Source organism: Antechinus flavipes, chromosome 4, assembly GCF_016432865.1.
Source record: "Antechinus flavipes isolate AdamAnt ecotype Samford, QLD, Australia chromosome 4, AdamAnt_v2, whole genome shotgun sequence".
In the NCBI taxonomy this organism is placed as follows: domain Eukaryota; kingdom Metazoa; phylum Chordata; class Mammalia; order Dasyuromorphia; family Dasyuridae; genus Antechinus; species Antechinus flavipes.
The window spans coordinates 55,892,120-55,912,623 of NC_067401.1; the positions used below are offsets into that span (position 1 = coordinate 55,892,120).

General features: G+C 35.6%; 2 protein-coding genes across 5 annotated transcripts in view; one reads left to right on the forward strand and one right to left on the reverse strand.

Annotated features, from left to right (window-relative positions):
• The window catches only part of HENMT1 (HEN methyltransferase 1), a 53,422-nt gene extending 46,106 nt beyond the window's left edge, over positions 1-7,316 (forward strand). For all 4 annotated transcript variants that reach the window (XM_051993181.1, XM_051993182.1, XM_051993184.1 and 1 more), the window contains 2 exons: positions 5,834-6,008; positions 6,770-7,316. In XM_051993181.1, coding sequence (XP_051849141.1) covers positions 5,834-6,008; positions 6,770-7,186 — 592 coding nt within the window. In that variant the 3' untranslated portion in view covers positions 7,187-7,316. The remainder of the gene's footprint in view (positions 1-5,833; positions 6,009-6,769) is intronic.
• A 6,869-nt stretch (positions 7,317-14,185) lies between these two features.
• Positions 14,186-20,504, reverse strand: part of EEIG2 (EEIG family member 2) — an 81,679-nt gene continuing 75,360 nt past the window's right edge. The window contains exon 11 of the mRNA XM_051993185.1: positions 14,186-18,842. Within this exon, the coding sequence (XP_051849145.1) occupies positions 18,800-18,842 (43 nt within the window). The 3' untranslated portion in view covers positions 14,186-18,799. The remainder of the gene's footprint in view (positions 18,843-20,504) is intronic.

Here is a 20,504-nt window from a genome sequence, read left to right on the forward strand (position 1 = left end):
TTAATGTTTTCAGACTACAAAAAGAATCAGTTAGAGAAGAGACCAGCAGAGAGCAGTATTACTAAAGATAAGAGAGAGAACCATTTTCACGAGGAAGTGTCAAACAAAAATAAAGCAATCAAGAAGAATGAGAACCCTCTTGGAGAAAGCAATTTTAATCATATTGCCAGCCAGATTAATAAACAAGTGAGAAGAGAATAGGGGATAAGGAAGTGAGGGCAACAAGAGTAAATGGCCCTTTCTAAACATTTTGCTGTGAAAGAGATGGGACAATAGGAGGCTTGTAGGGTCAAATGAAGGAGACAAAAGAGGGAATTCTTAAAAATGAAATTTCCTGAAAGAGAAGGTGAAGGATGAGATCAGAATCACAATTAGATTTTTCTTAGTAGGAGAAAATCCATTATTTTTTCAGATAAAGGAAGAGACAATATTGTATGATATTGTCTAGACTCTAAGGCATATCCAGAGCAGAGAAAAGGAGCTTTTAACATAGTCTCAGTTTCTTTAACAAATTAGAAATCTTCTAGAAAGAGAAAGCAGAGAAAAAGATTTAAGAGAATATATAGAAAAGTCACGTTGGAGTATAAGCACTGGATCTTTTGAAATGTGAACTGCCTACAGATTCATGGCATTTCACCCAAAACTAGTAGTGCTAAGCCCCCACCAATATAATAACACTGATCTAAATGGCAGCATTACTATATAATAATTAAATACTGTGGTCTCAAAAAAATCTCAAATAATATAAATATTTGTTCCTTCATACTCTTCTATACATTCATTATCCCAGTTCCTTTAACCAGTCCTTCTAGAGCACAATAATAATACAAAATACAGAAGCATCTCAAGTCACCTCTTTTCATGCCTCCTCTCCTAGTTTTTTGTAGTTCCATTTGTGTTATTGCTTCCATTCCTACTGTTAGACTTTTCAGATGGGAAGGGGGCGGGGGGAAGACCTAAAGTTGATAAAACCCTCAAAATTTTGAAGCCCCTTTATTTTCTCCTGTCTTGGTCAAATTTCCAGTACTTAAAAAAAAAAAAAAAACTTCCTCCATTAGTGTTCCCAGGTTACATGTCTATTTGCACCACCTCTAGGGATCATGATAAACTTTTGAGAGGTTCTTATGAAAAGGAATAAGAGTTAAGTAGTGTTTTGTCTTTTATCCTATAGTTTAATTCCTTGCTCCATGGATATATATCTTTTTGATAATATAGCTTTATTTAGGAAGACTTTTTTTTTTTTTTTTTTTGTCCTTAACATTCATTGCTATCCTCAGTTCATTCTGAGCCCTAGCAATCTTGATTGGGACTTTTGAATTCATCTCCAAATGCATGCCTTTGCTTCTCTTTCAGGGGAGAAAAAAAGAATCTTAATTTGGTTGAGGAATTTCATATCTATTCCCCTCTTTTTTTCTCATTGTAATTACTTGTCAGAAGTCTTTGAAACTATTCCATCTCTCCTGGAACAGCTTCCCCTCTAGAATTGCAGATTCAATCCTACTTATTCCTACCTACCTATTCTTTTTCTGAAATACTGAAATCTATTCTTAGTTTAGGATGCACTACAGACTTATGCCCAGATTTTTCCATTTTCAGCTGGCACAGACTTTAATGAGTTGTCACTGAACTTCCTATTACTTTAACTACATAATCTAGCATTTAATCCTTTAAGATGAGAAGCAAGTCCAGAATATCAGTCTCTTTACCCTCTATTTGTAAATTTTTTTTGAAAAGTGATCATTTAGGCAAGTTTAGTGTTTATTAGCTACTTCTGCTGTTAACAGCATCCCAGCAGATATTCACATAATTGTTTTTCTCCATTGCTGCTATAAGGATACTTCAGATTCAGAAAACTAATCTTAAGCTTTGTGGGCAGTTAATAACATTTCTATCATGACAGCGGTTCTATTTCTCCCTTAATTGATTTCTTACCTGCTTTGACAATAACTTGAGTATATACCCAACTAATTAGTTCTCTTTAAGAAATCATGGGTCTTTACTGTGTGTGTGTGTGTGTGTGTGTGTGTGTGTGTGTATTATATGTCCAGTTAAACTCTGTAATAATATCAAATGAGGCATAAGCCAGGGTGACATGCTGACCAGAACTTGTTGTTTACCACTGTTAAAGGACTTCATAACAGGATTCATCATTTATAGATGATGAGGTCCTTTGGAGGCTCTTGTTTGTGAATGATTTTGATGGTCTCCAGAATACTGCAAACTTCCTAAATGGGATACAGTACAACTCCAGAGTTGTCTAATCATCAACATATACAAGAAACACCCACCGACAAAGAATGCTTGTTGTTCACACTGTCAGGCACTTGAATTGATGACCCATAATGTTTGTTTCTGCAAGTTTTGTATGCTCGCTTCATTTACTGTGGAAAATAGTTTAGAAAAACAGAATTAGAGAAGAAAATAGTTGAACTTGTATATGGGGAATTGTGCTGTGCTTTTAATAACCTCTGAAACAAAGGCCCAACTTTGTAACTTTAGTGTTCTGGTGATGTGTTATGGCTTCCAAGGATAGCAGTATACACCTATCTCCAAAGAATTCAAGGTTCAAGTCACATTAAGAGAATTGGAGAAATCTGTAGATACAAATAAGCTATAATGTATTGCCAGTGAAGGACTACACAGCACCATAATAGATTTTCTCTAAAATGTATACCAAGAAAGGAAAGGAGAGCAGCCTTAATAAAAGGAAATAAATGGTAACTTGCCGGTCTTTTTGCTCCAGTGGTACTTTATATTCAGATTAGAAGATGACCCCTAATAAGAAAATCCCTATAGATTTATGGGAGAATCTTTACAAGAGCTAGAAGATATCAATGGGCTAGAATCTGCACTCATTTGGATAGATGATAAATCCATCAAAATGTGTGCAAGGCACTGAGCTAAGTTCTAGGAATGCAAAGATAGAAATCAAATAGCTCTGCCCTTAAACACTTATTTTTAATTGGGAGAATGTGATACGTGAGGTAATTTGAAGAGAGAAACATGTTGTTGATGGAGCAGAGATGAAGACTTATCTAGCTAGATTTTGAAGGAAAGCAAGATTCTGAAAGAAATGAGAGAGCCAGAGAGAGAGACTATACTGTCTTGACTTCATTCAGCTTAGACTAGTGCACAGAGGCAGAAAAGGAAATGTGAGTGTGGGGAAACACTAAAAAATGCACTATGTGAAAGACAGTAAAAGGAACTCTATAAAAGACTGAAGCCATGATATAGCAGGCTTTAAATGGCAGGTGAGAGGTTTTTTTTTTTTTTTTTTTTTTTTTTTTTTAAGATTCCCTAAAGGCAATAGTCATTGAAGGCTTTCAGCCAGAAGAATGTTTGGCAGACTTTTTTTGATAGAAAGGAATAGGAATGTGTGGAAGAGTTAGAGAGGAGGAAGATGACTTATCTGATGGAAATTATATAGACTTCCTTTGATAAGGCTCTCATTAACTCCCAGGTCAAATTTCAACACCTTGAATTAGAATCTGTTTCACATTGTTAATTATGCATAATTTGCAGTATGTCAATATCTGAGGCTATATGTTTTATCACTACCCTTCTTGGATCTTGCAAGAAGTGATCTTGTGAATAAGTGCCTCTCTTTTCTGCTTTTTCCTGTGCTGGACTCTTTACTCTCTGGTATCTGACTTGTCAGATATCTATCTATCTATAAATTATCATATATATTATTGTAATATAATATGTAATAATATATATTTAAAATGTATGTAGGTACCTTTCTTCTTTATTTTGAACTCAAAGTCCTTGATCAGCTGTGCAAGTTTGGCACTTTTTTTTTTTTTTTTTTTGCTTGCCTTAATTAGATATCATTCACCCTAGGTCAAGTTGAAGCAATTATTCACTGTTTTGACAGCTCTCTCATCATATTCCAGATGAATGCCATAGGAAAATCAGATACTTGCTTATTCATGTCAAGTTAACGTGATTATCTTGGGATATTTGGTCAGGGCATTGTCAACAGCAAGAGCTAGTCTCTTCCTAAGATGTCTCCCCTGGTGACATCATCATACCATGGAGCATGAGAAACTGCATTATCCAGCTGGGGATAGACATAGGAACTATTTAATCAATAGATGGCTAAGGTTCATAGGTCCTTTTTACTTCTGTCTCATTTGTACCCTGATGCAATTGTGACATGGGTTGTGATGCTCTTCTGCTTCTTTTGAGGCACTTTTCTATATATATTTTTTTTCCTAAGGAGCATTTCTTTCCCCTAAATAATTTGAAGGCCAAAAAGGGTCCAACAGCCTTTTTGTCCTTAACAGGAAGACCAAGCCTTTGTTTTTTGTGTACACTTAGCAGTTAGCTAGCAATGATAGAAATGAAAGCATCAAACTCCCTGCAGGCCATGGATCCCTTCATATTTCTAGAAGCTTTACAGGTAAGTTTTTCTCTAGTTATCTATCACTTGTATCATGGCAGTTAATTGAGTTTAAGTGCTACAATGTGTTTTTCTTTGTCCTTTTGGTCTTCTCTGTTCAGTTTAGCCAGCTTTCATTTGTTAATGACTGGATTATCTACCTAGTGGATTATTTTAAATCACTTGTGGCTTCCTACCCCCTACTGTCAACTGTTAAGGATGAAACTGGGTATTGTAGCCAGTCAAAAAGGAAATAAATGTCTGAGAAGAGACAACCTTATGCCAGAAAAGGTAGTGGTTTACATGGTATTGGTCTTAGGGCATTTCAGGGCTTTTCCTCTCCCTTCACCAAAACAAAAAACAATAATAAAAACCCTGAACTCCCCCCCCCCCCCCCCCCGACTCATTCTAGAACAGTCTTTCATTCACCAGTTTGAAATGTAATTTAACTACAAACCTCTAGAGAGAGGGAACATATTGGCTTTTATTCATACTAAGAAATGAAAGACTGATAAAAATTTCTTTAATTGAGCAATTTCTGATAGAGTGAGTAGAGAGGCCCCTGAAGGTACCAGTGAACATCTGGGGCTGGATAGGATTGAATAAAGAATAACAGGACTCTTCAGGAGTAACATAGCATTTAAAAGCTTAATTTCCTACAAACCTCTGTGAGGGAGATAGAAATATCAACCTCATTTTCAGACATTTGAAGATTTGGACCCAGCATGGCTTAGTAACTTGTCCCTGTTTATTTGGCTGGTGAATGACTTTGTCTGGGAATGGAACCTCCATCTTACTTCAAATCCATTATTTTCTATCACATCAAACTCCTTCTCCAGAAGCCCAAAAAGGAAGAGACAGCACGTGAAAAGACAAACTGGGCTTTTGGATAACGTTGCTTAGGTCTGCTCTTAGGTCATTGAGTTTGACTGCTTAAATGACTGAACCTGTGTTACCTCTACTACATTTGAAAACTAAATAAGTTTTAGATAGGAATGTTTTGTTATTAGCACTATTTCTTTCTCTGTTGATGTGAATGATTTACAATGATCACTATTAAGATATCAACCTGTTATCATCAGCTTTTGGGGGGGAAATGATTTCCAACTTTGAATAGTAAAGCATTAATTTTGAAAAACATGCATTTTAAAGCATTTTATAATTGTAATGTCTAATGTACATGTGTGTGCATATCTGAGATAATATGTGCTGTATCTACAGATATTTTATCTCTAGATCTACTTAGAGATCTATAGATGTTTTATATATCTTTAGATAGAGCTTTCTTTGTGAATGAAACTCTGTAATATTATAAAACTTTATTCACTTGAGCTATTTCAAAGCTATTGCAGATAGAATTTATGATTATGGCCCCTAATATATCTTGATCTAGTTTTAAAACCAAGTAAATTATATAACATAAGAAATAATTTGTCTGTTTCTCTTCAGGGCTTCAGATGCAGCAAGAAATTATGGTTATTCAGTGGAATTTACTGGATTAGGGGAACCACCACCTGGAGCTGAGGCTGTTGGATTCTGTACTCAGATAGGGATCTTTATGAAAAATAAACCAAACACACAATCTCTACACAATGAAAAAACTATAGAATGCACTCACACAACAGTAAGTATTAGATTTCTAAGTTGAAATAACAGACTTACTAAGCTCAGCAATAGGGACCATGGATAATGCCTTACTCCATTCTATCTTGTCTTCCTGTCTTGCTCGGGATATTCTCCTTCCTTGAGTACATTCCCTCATCTATTCTCTCGAAATTCTAAACTTCAAGTTTCAGATGAGGTGCAGCCTCCTGCTCTGGCTCTATCTTAATTTTCAGTTTCTAGTGCTTCGCTCTTGCAAATTTATATACTTTTATTTTATATTTCACTAAATGTGCCCACCTTTTCCCTCCAGTAGACTGTAAGCTCATGGAGGGCAGAGACGCTTAGTTTTTGTCTGTTTCAAGTGCCTATCAGTCCACATGACAGGAATGAAATAAATGCATTATGGGTGCTAATAAATATTTCTTGAATAGAATTGTTGAATAGGCCTCTTACGCTTCTTGTGATCTCCTTTAGGAGATCAGGATTCCACTAATAATTTCATATGCCTTTCTCCATCTTCATGTAGTCATTTTATAGTGCTGTTTTGCTTAGATTTTATTTTTCTTGATCTGGGTATATATGCATGTATGCTTGAGGACATCTATTGTGTTAAGAATAGCATCTGAATAAAGGACTGCTTGCCATCTAGGGGAGGGGGTGGAAGGAGGGAGGGAAAAAAAAAATCGGAACAGAAACGAGTGTCAATATAAAGTAATTATTAAATAAAAATTAAAAAAAAAAAAAGAATAGCATCTGAAATCTTTTTCCTGTTCCCTCCAGGTTGGTACAGTAATATATCCGAGCTTGAAGGAAGAAAAATACCTTCGAAAGGCAGTATCCAATGAAGTTTTTTCTCAAATCTTAAAAATGAAGAGAGTTCTATTAGAGAGTCTCAAGATGAAGAATGACAGTGACAGTGGTGATGAGCTTGAATTTGTCAAGCCTAAATATAATGAATCCAAAAACGACCCCTTTGAGGAGACCCCCAAGCCGTTCTGTATTGAAAATGTACTCTATGTACCTCTGGAAAGGCTTTTCTCTTTCCCCAAAATAAAACACCTATGTGGTGACCTTGAGACGTTAAAAATGCTAATTGCTGATGAAGTAACACTAAGCAGTGATGGTTCTTCTGTCATGATTAACATTGTCGATGAAGAGGACTGTGATTTGAGTGACAATGATGGGGATGACTTATGATTTGGATGACAATGAGGAGCATAATTGTGGCTCTAATAGGACATGTGTATAATGGGGATGACCATGAAGATCATTGCTAAGTCATTGTTGTTGTTTTCACAAATTCAGGGAATTAAACTTCTTAATGGGCTCTGCTGGCTTTTTTTTCTTTTCCCTGTGGGTATTTAGCAGTTTTATTAGTTTAAAGTTTGGGATTAAATTTAAATTATTGATGGCATAAAATCAGTGATGCTAAACTGAAATAGAAATGGGGCTACTAAACCATTCATAACAATCCTTGGGGGTTACATACCAACTTAGAAAAAATCACGTTATCAATATATATGTTCTACTGTTTTTGTTTTGTTAGGTGTCCCAGTGACTATTGGTTTGACACCTGGGGTTCAAACTCTTAGCCCTACTTTCCTTACCAGAAATACTATGCCTTCAGAACACGGGGTAGCTTATGCCCTTTTATGCTAAGCACTAATGGCAAAAACAATATCCCTAATAAGAGGGTTTTTTTTTTTTTTTCCCCCATTAGAACTCAGTATTGATGTTTACCCCAGGCCAAGGTGTTTTGGCAACTCTGCTTGGAGGATTTGTCGGGTGTTTCTATGCATTTTTTTTCCACCTGTGTCTGCAAAACCTGTTGTGTACTTCCTCTTTTTTTGTTTGATGCTAAAGAGAATTCTGTTCCCAAGTTTTAAAATGGCCATGTATAGACTGTAAGATATGGTGCATCTGATTATGAAAGTTGAGAAATTCTGGAGGAGATGAGTGGATAGGGAATTATGGGGTCAGAAATAAACTTACGTATGTATAGGGAACACTACTATAATAAGGGCAGGAGGAAATATGACATCTTGTTTTGTCTCCTTGTTTTCTTACATTTCTGTTACAAGAACTATATCCAGAATATAGGGATTGGATCTGTGACTTCTCCATGAAGAGAAAATGCTCTTTTAGCTGCCCAGAGAACAATTTCATTTGGATGTCAGACCTGAGCGTTGAATCCAGATTTTCCTGGTTCCAAGGCCAATTCTAATTTACCATCACTCAGGCTTTGCCTCAATTACATGAGGAATATTTCTTTTTCTTGTAGTTCACAGCTCTGTTATTAGTTGTTGACTAAACATTTACCTTATGTACTCTATGGATTAAACAAATGTGATATGCAGGAATGGGATTTTCCTTTATATCAGATGAAAATCAAGAGCAGTCAGACTTTCAGATGGGAAAGTTGAAATTTGTCATAGGAAAAACCTTCATACTTTTATTAAAACATAAAAGGACTTTAATTTACCTGTAGTCAGGAAAACAATACCTAAATTGATTTAGAAAAGACATATGTAGGTTTATTGTGAAAAGTGGAAACCAGAGCTACCACCTAGGACTAGGGATTCCTGAGCAGGTTTCTCAAGGTCTTAGAAGTTTGTTACGTAAGATTTCATAAACATTCCAAGTTGAAAAATAACTTGTAAACATCTAGTTCAATCTGTCTCAACAAAAATATTACCACAACAGATTTTTAATCTGTGAGTGGAGCCCTATCTTCTGAAGGGAGCCCATTCTACTTCCAAACAGCTCTGATGGGCAGTTTGTCTGCATAGCAAGCCTAAAATTAATCCTTTATTTTCTGTTTCTTGTGATATTGTCCTCTTGTCTACTTGTCTACTTGTACCAAGTAGAACCAGCAATTCAATTCATTAAATAACCTAGTACATGCAAGGGTTGTGATGAGGATACAATCCTATCTAGGGGTTTAAGATCTCTTGGAACGTGCCACTTGAAACTATATGTGAATAAGATAATTAAGGAAAGATAGAACGCTGATAAGAGAAGGGAGATCAGTTATAGGATTCACTTATAAATTCAATCTTGAAAGCTAAGGATTCTAAGAAGCTAAGGTGAAGATCATTCCAGCTGTATAGGAGAGCCTGCTTAAAGGCACAGGGGAACTGTGAAAAGGCCAGTTTAGGTGTAGTAGGTGGAGCAGTGGATGGAGCACCTGGACTCAAGTAAAAATTTTATTTAAGTTCAAATCTTGCCTTGAGGCACTAGTTGTGACCCCTGGGCAAGTCCTTTAACCATACCTCAGTTTCCTCATTTATAAGGTGAGCTGGAGAAGGAAAGAGCAAACCACTCCATTACCTTTGTCAAGAAAACCCCAAATGGGATCAAACAGAGTCAGACTTGACACAAGACCAAAAGCATGTAGTGGAATAATGTGAAATATTTGGAAAAGCAGTTTGGAGCCATATCATGAAGGGCTTTGAATAACAATGACAGGAGATTGTATCAATTAATCCAGAGGCAACAAAGCACAGAAGATTGTTGAGGAGGTTTGTGATGTTTAGACATGTACTTTAGAAAGATTTTGTAGATCTAGGGAAAATGGATTGGAGAGGGGACGTACTATAAAACTACAACCTGACTTATTAAACTCCCAAAGACAAATTTTCTTAAGTTATGGCTTAAGTTTAGGTTTTCCCCCCTAAAAATACACAATCTGTAATCCGAATCAAATGTGGGCCAGATAATTTGTTCTTATACATGAAAGAAATATTAAATACAAAAGACAGCAGACATTAAGCATGACAGACTAGGCAGAATAATAACTCATAGCTACTATTACAATCTCCTGGAAGGTAGTTAGATTTCTTAAGAACATAAAAGTTGTCCATGATACAACTAGATATTTTCCATTACCTTCAGCTCTGCACGTCAAAACTGCATGAACTTGTTTTCTGTTGAAATGGCCAGATCTGAATCAATTTTTAGTGGTGACCATTCTCTTCAAGAATAACTGGTGAGATTCCTGCCTTGCTATTTTGCTCCAACCTGATCAAAATTCCAGACTTTTGAACTCAAAAATCACCCAGACACACCCATCTAAAGATAAATGCTCATTTTTATCTCAGAAATGGTTAAACAAGAAAGTGGCAGCCCTAAACTGGATTTGGGCTTTGGATGCCACATGCTTATAGCTGCATGAGAGTCCGAGATAGGAGATTGGACCTTCCAATCCCTCTGCAATTCCCTTAGGAAGCAGTTTGACATATAGTGCTGTTGATGAAGCCATAAGAAAGACCAAGGAAGGTTGGAGGTTGGAGTGGTACCTCTCTTTTAGATATTTGAGGAGTCTTAGGTTTTTCTGAGCTCCACATCCAATGAGGAGAATCATCATTTCAAAAGATATGCCCTTTAATCTTAAGTCACCCATGATCAGAAATGGGCTCTAGAGTTCCCAAGTAGTTGATCAGAATTAGAACTGGCAACTATGTTCCATGGAATAGATCCCATAGGTGGTTTCTGTCTTTATTTACCAGTATCTTTGCTAGATTGTACAAGTGTGAGGTAAAATCTTAAGGTTGCTTTAATTTGCATTTTTCTCAGTGATTTTGAACCATTTTTTCCTAGGTAGAAATGGTTGTATTTTTGTGTGTTTGTATGTGTGTGAACTAATTCAGATCCTTTGACCATGTTTACTGGGGGAATGCTTTTACTCCTATGCATTTGTGTCAATTCCCTATAGATTTGGATGTCAGACTTTTATCATCTATTTCATGCAAATTCTGCACCTCTCCCCAATCTATATTTCTTTTGGAAGATCCTAGCTCACTCTGTAGATTCTCCTTCTTTATACCTGCTTCCTCCTGGAACTATCATTTAAGAAGGGCACTCAGAGGGACAGTCATGTCCCATTCTTGACTTCCTTTACCATGCCCTTTCTCTAACCTATAGTTTTACGTGCGATCTGGAATACACATATAGGAAGTATTTTCTCCTCTTTGACCTCTCCCTCTCTGCACAGCTCTCCCCTGAACTTCTGTTTAAAGAGGTCATCCAGATCAAGCAGGGCCTCATTTCTCCAGGATGCATTCTGGCCTTTCTGCTCCCTTCCATCCAGCCCATAATTTTTCAGCTTTCATTTTGTGTTATCTCCCCTTCCTTCATTAGAATATAAGCCCTTTGAAGTTGGCTTTTTTTCACTTGTATTTTTATTCCCAGTGCTTACTACAGATTAAGGGTTTAACATGCTTGTTGAATGATTTAAGAGTTTTTACTTTTTTTGTTATCAAAAGTTTTACCTCAAAATTTTATGATCTTTTATCCCTTGTTCACACTAGGTTACAAATTCTAACTGCAAAAGTACAATCTTCCATACTTTTTTTTTCAATGGTGTCACTTTTGGTACTGTACTTAGATTATTTATCCACTTTTAATTTGTTGTAGTATTAAATGTAAGATGCTGATGTAAACCTATTTTTTAATAAACTGCTTACTCTTTTCATAAATAGTTTTCAAATTAGAAGTCTTTTTTCTAAGTAGTTTGCATTTTGGGGTTTAATTCATGAACATGAACAACTGCTATGGATATTTGTTTTTAGATCTTGCTGGTGTAATAACCTTCTCAAGGGTTACTTTCTCAACTCAAAGGGGAGGTGGGGAAGGCAGCCTTCAAAGGTCTAAGGTGTTAGTAATCCTGAGCGATTGAGATTTCCTGTAGTTCAAAAACTCCCACTAAGTGTATTCCACAAACAAAATTTTGGTGTGTGTACATATATATAGAGCATAATTGTTCAAAAGCACTCACCTAAACTCTCCCCTCTTGGAGAAAGTAGGTTTAACTTTTTTATAGAACTCCACAAAAGTACTGACTCTTGAGAGGCAGGCAAAGTTACACTCATGGAGAGCATAATCAAGAACTTTGACCACATGATTTCTATAAGTTGAATCCACTTTGCTCTTATAGAGTCCTAAAGCTGCCTTTCCTCGGTATTTTCTTTGTCCTCAGTCTAACCCTCAACTCCTAAAGCAAGTGCTGCCAACAGCCACTGTAGGGATTGCTACTGACATCTGTGGGAACTCTGGATCTTGTGATTTTTCAAATTTCACAGGGTTGTCACCTAGTCAAGGGCAGGTGAAGAGGAAGAGGGAGAGGAGGAAGCATTTTCCTCATACTTCCCTTCCATTCACTGTATCCTCTCCATCCCCAGGCAATTCCTTTTCAGTTCTTAACTACTGTATTTTACCACCATTTACTGACCCACTGCTGCAAATGCAGCATTTAAAAATGGCTGGTATTACAGATTAACCCAGTGTCATTGATCATTTTAGCCAATTATTAAAATATTTCCTGTGCTGTATCATCTGTTCTTATCCAATGATCAGAACATTTTAATCTTTCTAAAGTGATGGCTTGCTCTTTTGATTTTGATTTGATCTGAAAAGTCTGGGTTTTCTGTTTCTATCAATTGAGAGTGGACTGACACTTCCACTGATCTGCTTTAAAAAATACAAATACATATATGTAGGGATGTTTTTGGCTTTTTTATCAGGCAACATGCTGGGTGAAGTAAGCAGAACTAGGAGGATAATACACAAAAAGATTAAAGTGCAAAAAAAAACTTGAACTATGATGAATTTTAAAGGCAAATCTCTAACCTGTAAAGCTTGACATTAAGTAACTAGATACAAAACTTGTGATCATTTTGTAGGTCAGTTTGCTTAAAAGTTTTTCTGTTAGAAGGGAACTTTCAATGAAGGTGTCAAATGGAGTGATTAGGTTTATTTGCTTAGCTCCAGAATACAGAATTAGGAATAAGTGGTAAAAACTGCAGATCTAAGTTTTGTTTTGATGTAAAAAAGTCTCGTAAGTAATAGACCTGTTCAAAAATGAAATGGATTGCTTTGAAAGGTGATGGGTTCTTCTTGGCTAGACTGCTTCAAGTGGAGAATGAAGATCAGAGTGCTGTGGAGTGGACTTCTCTTTAGATATGGCTTGCCCAAAAGGAACTTTGAGGTCCCTTCCAACCCTGAGATTCTTTAATGTCATAGTTTTTTAAATTTTTAACTGCACAGAAACAGGAGAAATTGCCTTCTGAATCCCACCAAATACTCTACTTCTTTCTGCTAAGTATGTAGGGCAGTCAATTTTTGATTATCTATATGAAATAGTAGTGACCCAAAGGACCAGGCCACATTTTCCTTCCTTTCCCCATCACTTTGGTTGGGTCCAATCTTGGGCCTGATCCACATTCTTGTTGCCACCATTGCTGTCTGAAGAGAGAGAGAGAGAACAAAGAAATCCCTTTCCCTCTACTGGAAATCCAAAGGTGACCTGGAATTGGATGAGTTCTTACAAAAAAAGCCACCTTGAAAGACACTGGAAATTGTTTCTCCACATCCTAGCATCTCACTGAATAGGCAGTTTTTCCTGCCTCATTCTTCAGTCTTCTTGAATATAGGTCCAGTCACAAAGATAGGCAACAACCAATCAGAAGCTGCTGGTCACATGTTCTCTAGCAAGGGGCCAGACTTTATAGCTCACTATAAGAGAACACTGGGCTTGCTCAGCCTCTTCACCATTAGGACATACACAGCCAAGAGCATAAGGTGTGCATAATCCATCAATAGATGGTAGTGGTAATTAAGAAACATGTCCAGGTATGGACAAGATACTGCTCCAATGAGAAAGCACAGAGAGCCACATCTGCTCTTTCATAAGACTATAGGAGAGGTCCTACACTGATGAGTAGCAATGGAGAAAAATCGGACTCACTTCATCAAAATACACTACACACATATGTATAGATACTTGATAAATATTTTCAGAATCTCAGTTATCTAGAGTGTGAATTCCTGATCAAGTGTTTCTTTCACTTTCAGTGCTTTAGGCAATTAAGACATTGAGTAGCAGAAAAGGTGCTGATTATATTGTACAATAAGTTCTCTCATCTAGGAGTTCCCTAAGAGATCACAAATCCATCTAGTACTTATCCCTATGAATAATACTAGGTGAGATTATCTGGAGAGGGCTGGAGTATAGAGCTGAAGAAATAAAATTGCAACAGTGACAACTACTCTCTATGCATTTTCTCAAATGGAATAAAAGGAAAGCTCTAGGAAAAAAAAATACATACTTTGAATTTCTATAAATTTAGATTCCTTCATTTCCCAATTTTTTGAAATAAAGATCTCCCATTATTTCTATTTATATTAACATACCCAAACTTTAAGACATGATTTTTATTGGACATTTGTAAGACTCACTTTTACATTATTACAAATACTTTACAATAAAAAAAAAATCAGCTTTTAAAAAAAGGACATTTTCCTGGATTTATCATTGTACAGTTGAAGCAAAAGAATATAGTATCTATTATATGAAGGTCATTCTCCAAGTATCGACGCAGAATACTTATGGACTCACTTCATCAAAATACACTACACACATATGTATAGATACTTGATAAATATTTTCAGAATTATCTAATAAAGCCCATCCACCTCTTTGGGTTTGTCTGTGTGTTTCCACAGACTGAATCAACTTTTAAGAGGGAGTGAACATTGCCTGTATTAATTTCCAAAGAACAACCAAATGGAATAGTTACAAAGTGCCCTGCTCATGTAAAATTCCACCAATATTTATTGGCAAGATATTTCTAGTAGATGGTAACTATATTAGGCTGGAAACAAAGTATACATTTTCCACAGAATTTAAGGCCTTTGCCAGCTTTGCTCTCTAGGGAAACTGGACTAAGACCAATCAAATATTTACGCTTGCTGTGTTATCTTACTTAGGAAAATCTCATGCTTTAGGGAGATTCTTCTGGGGTGGTCGTTTAAGGTAGGTTTACTATATGTTCATTTCACTAGTGCATTTTAAAAGATTTTATACATTATAGATACAAACTAAGGTTGGTACCTGAAAACTTATTTGGACACAGTGTGTCAGGTCTGAGAATAAGATTCTTGTCAAAAAGTAACAATTAACAATTATTTTGCTAATTGAATAAACAAAAATTAATGTTGAGTAAAGGTGCCTCTTCTTCCCATACCAAGCTATTGAATTATATACATTAGGGCAGAAGAAAATCATAATCAAATTAGTGATTCCACAAAAAGCACCATCCCACAGAAAGGGTATTGGAGACATTTATTATTCCTTGATGGCAAGGAACAATCATTAGATGTTAGCAAGACCATGTCAGACTTTGTCAAAAGGAGAGGAACTCCAAAGGTATCTCATAGCTAAGAGCAACATGACTGTATTCTAGAGACCTAGTGCTTCAGTGTTACTACATACTTAGAACTGCTTAAAAGCTTTTTTAACTAGCCAGTGAGATCTCTAATCCACATGGAATTGATCAATACTTTCCAGCGTGGAACATGGCTAAATCAAGTTTCTCAAACGAGAAAATTTAAAATAGCATTAGATTTCCAAGCCTCAGTTAGAGACCATCTTGTCCAGTCCTTTCATTTTACAGACGACCTGACACCCAGAGATGAGAGGTGACCTGAAAGACCATTTTACTAATACCATACTGATTCAAGTGCTTAAAATGACAGCTGGATTATTTTACTGATTATCTGAAAGACATTCATTGCAATCTTATTTGAGCATGTTTTCATTGTTGGCTGGTGGGATTATTTACTCCTTTCAAGCTACAATTAGATTTAATTTTAAGACTCTTGGATGTTCTTGAGGCCAGAGGATAGGGATCCGATCCTGAGTGTGATCCTGGGTATGTCATCTCTTGCACCTTAGTTTTCTCATCTATAAAATGAGATAACTGAACTCTAAAATTCTTGCCAACTCTACATAAAAGCAAAGCATTGTTAGAAGAATCCAATTTGGTTATTACCATATTGCTGGTGTGTCCTTGGAATGGGATAAAATGATAGGCTTCAATGTTTGGGAGTCTATACTGTCCTGCTACAATGTCTTGTCAGATTAGAAAGAATATTTCATGTGTTTTTTCAGATCTTTTCTGATTTGGGAAAACCAAACTTAGCCTTGTGAAAATGGGACTTCTGACTGACCTCTATAGACATACCCCTTTAAAACATACGATTTTTAGATTTTTCTTCCATCTTCACTAATTGACTTTCTCCAACTTTTGAAATATATTCCTTAAGAATATATTAATGCCCTTTTTTGGGACAGAATCAGAAAAAAAAAATTTCCTTCTTTCAAATTTCTAAAAGTTCTTTGGTTCTAAATATTTGCAATTTGTTTTTTAATGTTTAAAAAATTATTAAAATTACAACTAATTCTTAGAATTAGATCTTCTAATTGGAAATCAGAATAAAAATTAGACTTGTAGATTCAAATATATTTGATGACTACCATGATGTTCTGAGGGAACTGGAGCTCTAAGTGAATCAAACTATAAAAGGAATGAAGATGTTTAATCAGACATTAAATAATGCAAAACTTTTTGTAGCAAGACTGAAAAAAAAATTTTTTTTAAAGCCCACTGATGCAATACTAATGGCACACAAAAGAGAAATAAAATGATGTTATAAGCTCTCATTGAATTCAGACCTTAAAGGCACTTATTTATAAGTGCTTTTTCCCTTTCCTAATTAATGCCTATATTCATTAAAAACAGTTTCCAACTTTATACTGGACAATTCCAAGATGATGATTTACTGGTAGTTGTTGGATTTTTAAAATAAAGATATGATTTTAGTTTTCCCATTTGTCTCCATACTTTATCATTATTTTAAACTAGCATTGCACTATGGAAATACATTCTGGCTCTTATCTTTATACAACAAAGCCAATGGATATAACTCCAATAAAAAATATAACCTAGAAGTAATATTTGGGCAATAGAAAAATATGCTTTTCAATGTTATGCCATTAAGAAATAGCTCTTTTTAAATGATACTTTTGGCTCTCTATTAAAATTGGCTTTTACTTTCTTTTTAACAATGATTTCTATAATATATGGGACAGTCTATATTTTGTGTTTGCAAATAACTTTTTACCACTTTTTAAAATAAGCCCTGCTCACTAATTCTCAATGGTTGCTTCTTTAAAAGAATTCCTAAATAATAATTCAGGAAACTCAAACCCTAATCCAGTATTCTTACATAAATATTACTTTCCCTTTTTAAAAAAATCTGTATTGGCAGGGAGAATATTCATTCTAAGAGTTTCCTAAACTAATGAAATCACAAGTCTAGTTCTACCTTTCCCCCCCAAAAGATCCCCAAACCCAGCCCAGATACTACTTAAAATAGCATTGGGCCAAAGTATCAATAGGCAACTGTAGAATACATGTATTAACAATGGGATACCAGAAAAAAAAAACAGTTAAATCCTAACATTAGCTCATATAACTGCTCCAAACCTCTAAATCCTAGGTTAAAAATAAAACCTAATATTAAAAATTGTTCTCATTTAAATAAAATTGCTCCCTAATTTAGTCCAAATAGAAACATTTTGCCAAAAAAATTCTATTTGCAGACATTTCAATGCAATGCCTTTTTTGGACACAGTGTGTCAGGTTTAAGAATTAAGAGGTTAGGAATTACTCATCAAGAATTAACATTTTGTTAACAGTGATTAAGTGATCCAGAATGAAAAAGGTGAAGTTCTTTCACATGTATACTGCAGTATTGATGGTTCCCCTCCCCCCCATTAGAAATGACTCAAATCCCATAAATAAACTGAAGTAGGCTACATAATCTCTGTATTCTTTGATGCAGTTTTGCTTATCCTCCTTTTATCAAGGCACCTTTGGGCATGTTTAAGGAAAAAAACTTAGTACCTGATCACAAAGGGCTGATAGAAGAAACAAATCCCCATCATCAATGCCAAGCAGTGGTTTGTCTCCTTTGCTTTACCCTATGTCATAGTGGATTCATTTTCCAGGCTCACATATAGCTGAACTTTTGTGCCAAGGCCACCCTGGCTCTACTGAGATGACAATTTTACTTTTAGTCTTCTGAGATTCTGCACCTAAAAACAGTAGATTCCATCAGTTTGTGAGTTAAATGAACTCCTGAGTGAGTCAAGGTGACTTCTGGTGACCTAACAAAAACATAAAGCTTCCTTGGAAACATTCCAGAGTGGCAGTGCCCATAACTTTTCAATATCTATTAGCAAACAGGAGAAATGCTATGTATGAGAATTACATTACGATGATGCTAGGCCCACTTATTCATCTTAACTTTTATGTACCTGTTTTTGGTAAATGCAGGTGTACTTTTATGTTTGATAAATTTAGAATTAATAACAAATGGTTTGTATATTTAGATCCCAGAGAAGCATTTCCCCTAAAAGCATAAATCCAAACTTTAAATTAAGTAATGACTGGAAAAGGGATATCAATTTGCAAGTGGTATTTTAGGTAGTACATAGGAAGAGTTCCTTGGAAAAAAATGTATTTATGTAGGAAGAACTTATAAATTTGGATCCTAACAGTCTATTGGTTAAAAAAAAGGACCCTCTCCTTAAAGCCAAATTCCAAACATAGTAATCATCACTGATTGTAAATATAGAAATGACACTTAGAATATATAGCATTCTTTTTTTTCCAAGACAGGATGTTTTTCTAAGTGGAAAGCAAGTATATCACTAATATGTACATTTCCAAGTTATGCCTGCACATGGCCCTCACTGTGTAATGGTGCCTTGTACTATCGAGTTGAAATGTCCTTTCATGGAGCAAGAGGCACTTTGAGATGAACAAGACAAACCAATGTTCATTTTCTTTTTTCACAGAAGAATCCAGTTGATCATCTTCTTCTGTGCATTTTCTCACAAGAGTTTGAGAAAAGGGTCCTGAAAGCCCAATTATTAGTATCTGAGATCCACAGGAAAGCTCCACTTTAGCGTTTGATCACGACTTGTTCATATGCACCAGATCCCACTCTGAAACGGTAGTATAAAAACAACTTTTTAAATTTAGAACCCAAAGTTTGGGATTTCCTTAGGGAATTTTGGGTAATCAGGGAATGATAGTTATTATTTTTTAAAATTTTTTAAAAAATAACTTTTAAGACAGAACCCATGCCAGGGTAATTTTTTACAACATTATCCCTTGCACTCACTTCTGTTCCGATTTTTCCCCTCCTTCCCTACACCCCCTCCCCCAGATGACAAGCAGTCCTATGCATGTTAAATAGGTTACAGTATATCCTAGATAAAATATATGTGTGCAGAACCGAACAGTTCTCTTGTTGCACAGGAAGAGTTGGATTCAGAAAGTATAAATAACCCAGGAAGAAAAACAAAAATGCAAGCAGTTTATATTCATTTCCCAGTGTTCTTTCTTTGGGTGTAGCTGCTTCTGTCCATCCTTGATCAACTGAAACTGAATTAGATCTCTTTATCGAAGAGATCTGCTTCCATCAGAATACATCCTCATACAATATCGTTGTTGAGGTATATAATGATTTCCTGGTTCTGCTCATTTCACTTAGCATCAGTTCATGTAAGTCTCACCAGTCCTCTCTGTATTCATCCTGAATTTATTTCTTACAGAACAATAATATTCCATAACATTCACATACCACAATTTACTCAACCATTCTCCAATTGATGGACATCCTTTAATTTTCCAGCTTCTAGCCACTACAAACAGGGCTGCCACAAACATTTTGGCACATACAGGTCCCTTTTCCTTCTTTAGTATCTCTTTGGGGTATAAACCCAATAGAAACACTGCTGGATCAAAGGGTATGCACAGTTTGATAACTTTTTGAGCATAGTTCGAAATTGCTCTCCAGAATGGCTGGATGTGTTCACAATTCCACCAACAATGTATCAGTGTCCCTGTTTTCCTACATCCCCTCCAACATTCCGCATTATCTTTCCCTGTTATTCTAGCCCATCTGACAGGTATGTAGTGGTATCTCAGAGTTGTCTTAATTTGCATTTCTATGATTAATAATGATTTGGAGCATATTTCCATATGTCTATAAATAGTTTTAATTTCTTCATCTGAGAATTGTCTGTTCATATCCTTTGACCATTTATCAATTGGAGAATGGCTTGATTTCTTATAAATTAGAGTCAATTCTCTATATATTTTGGAAATGAGGCCTTTATCAGAACCTCTGACTGTAAAAATGTTTTCCTAGTTTATTGCTTCCCTTCTAATCTTGTCTGCATTAGTTTTGTTTGTACAAAAACTTTTCAATTTTTATAGTTAAAACTTTCTATTTTGTGGTCAATAGTGGTCTCTAGTTCTTAGGGAATGATACTTAAAACAAAAGAACAACTCCATGTTCCATGTGTTTTGGGAAGAACTTAACTTAGACCAGTTCCCTAATAGTTTAAGTTTGATATTAAAACAAAAGTAGGTACCTTTAAGTCATTCAATAATTTTTAAAAAAGTGATTTAACAAGGATAGGCACTAAAAACATCTTGAGTTGTGTCAGTTGTGTCAAAACACCTTGAGTTGGCCTTGCCCAACTCACCCATTATAATCTACTAGCTAAATCTATCAGAATACTACCTTTTCTCCTCTGCTTCCAATCCTAGTAGGTGAAGAACTTAAATCAAAACTTTGAGCTCTTATTGCCCAGAGC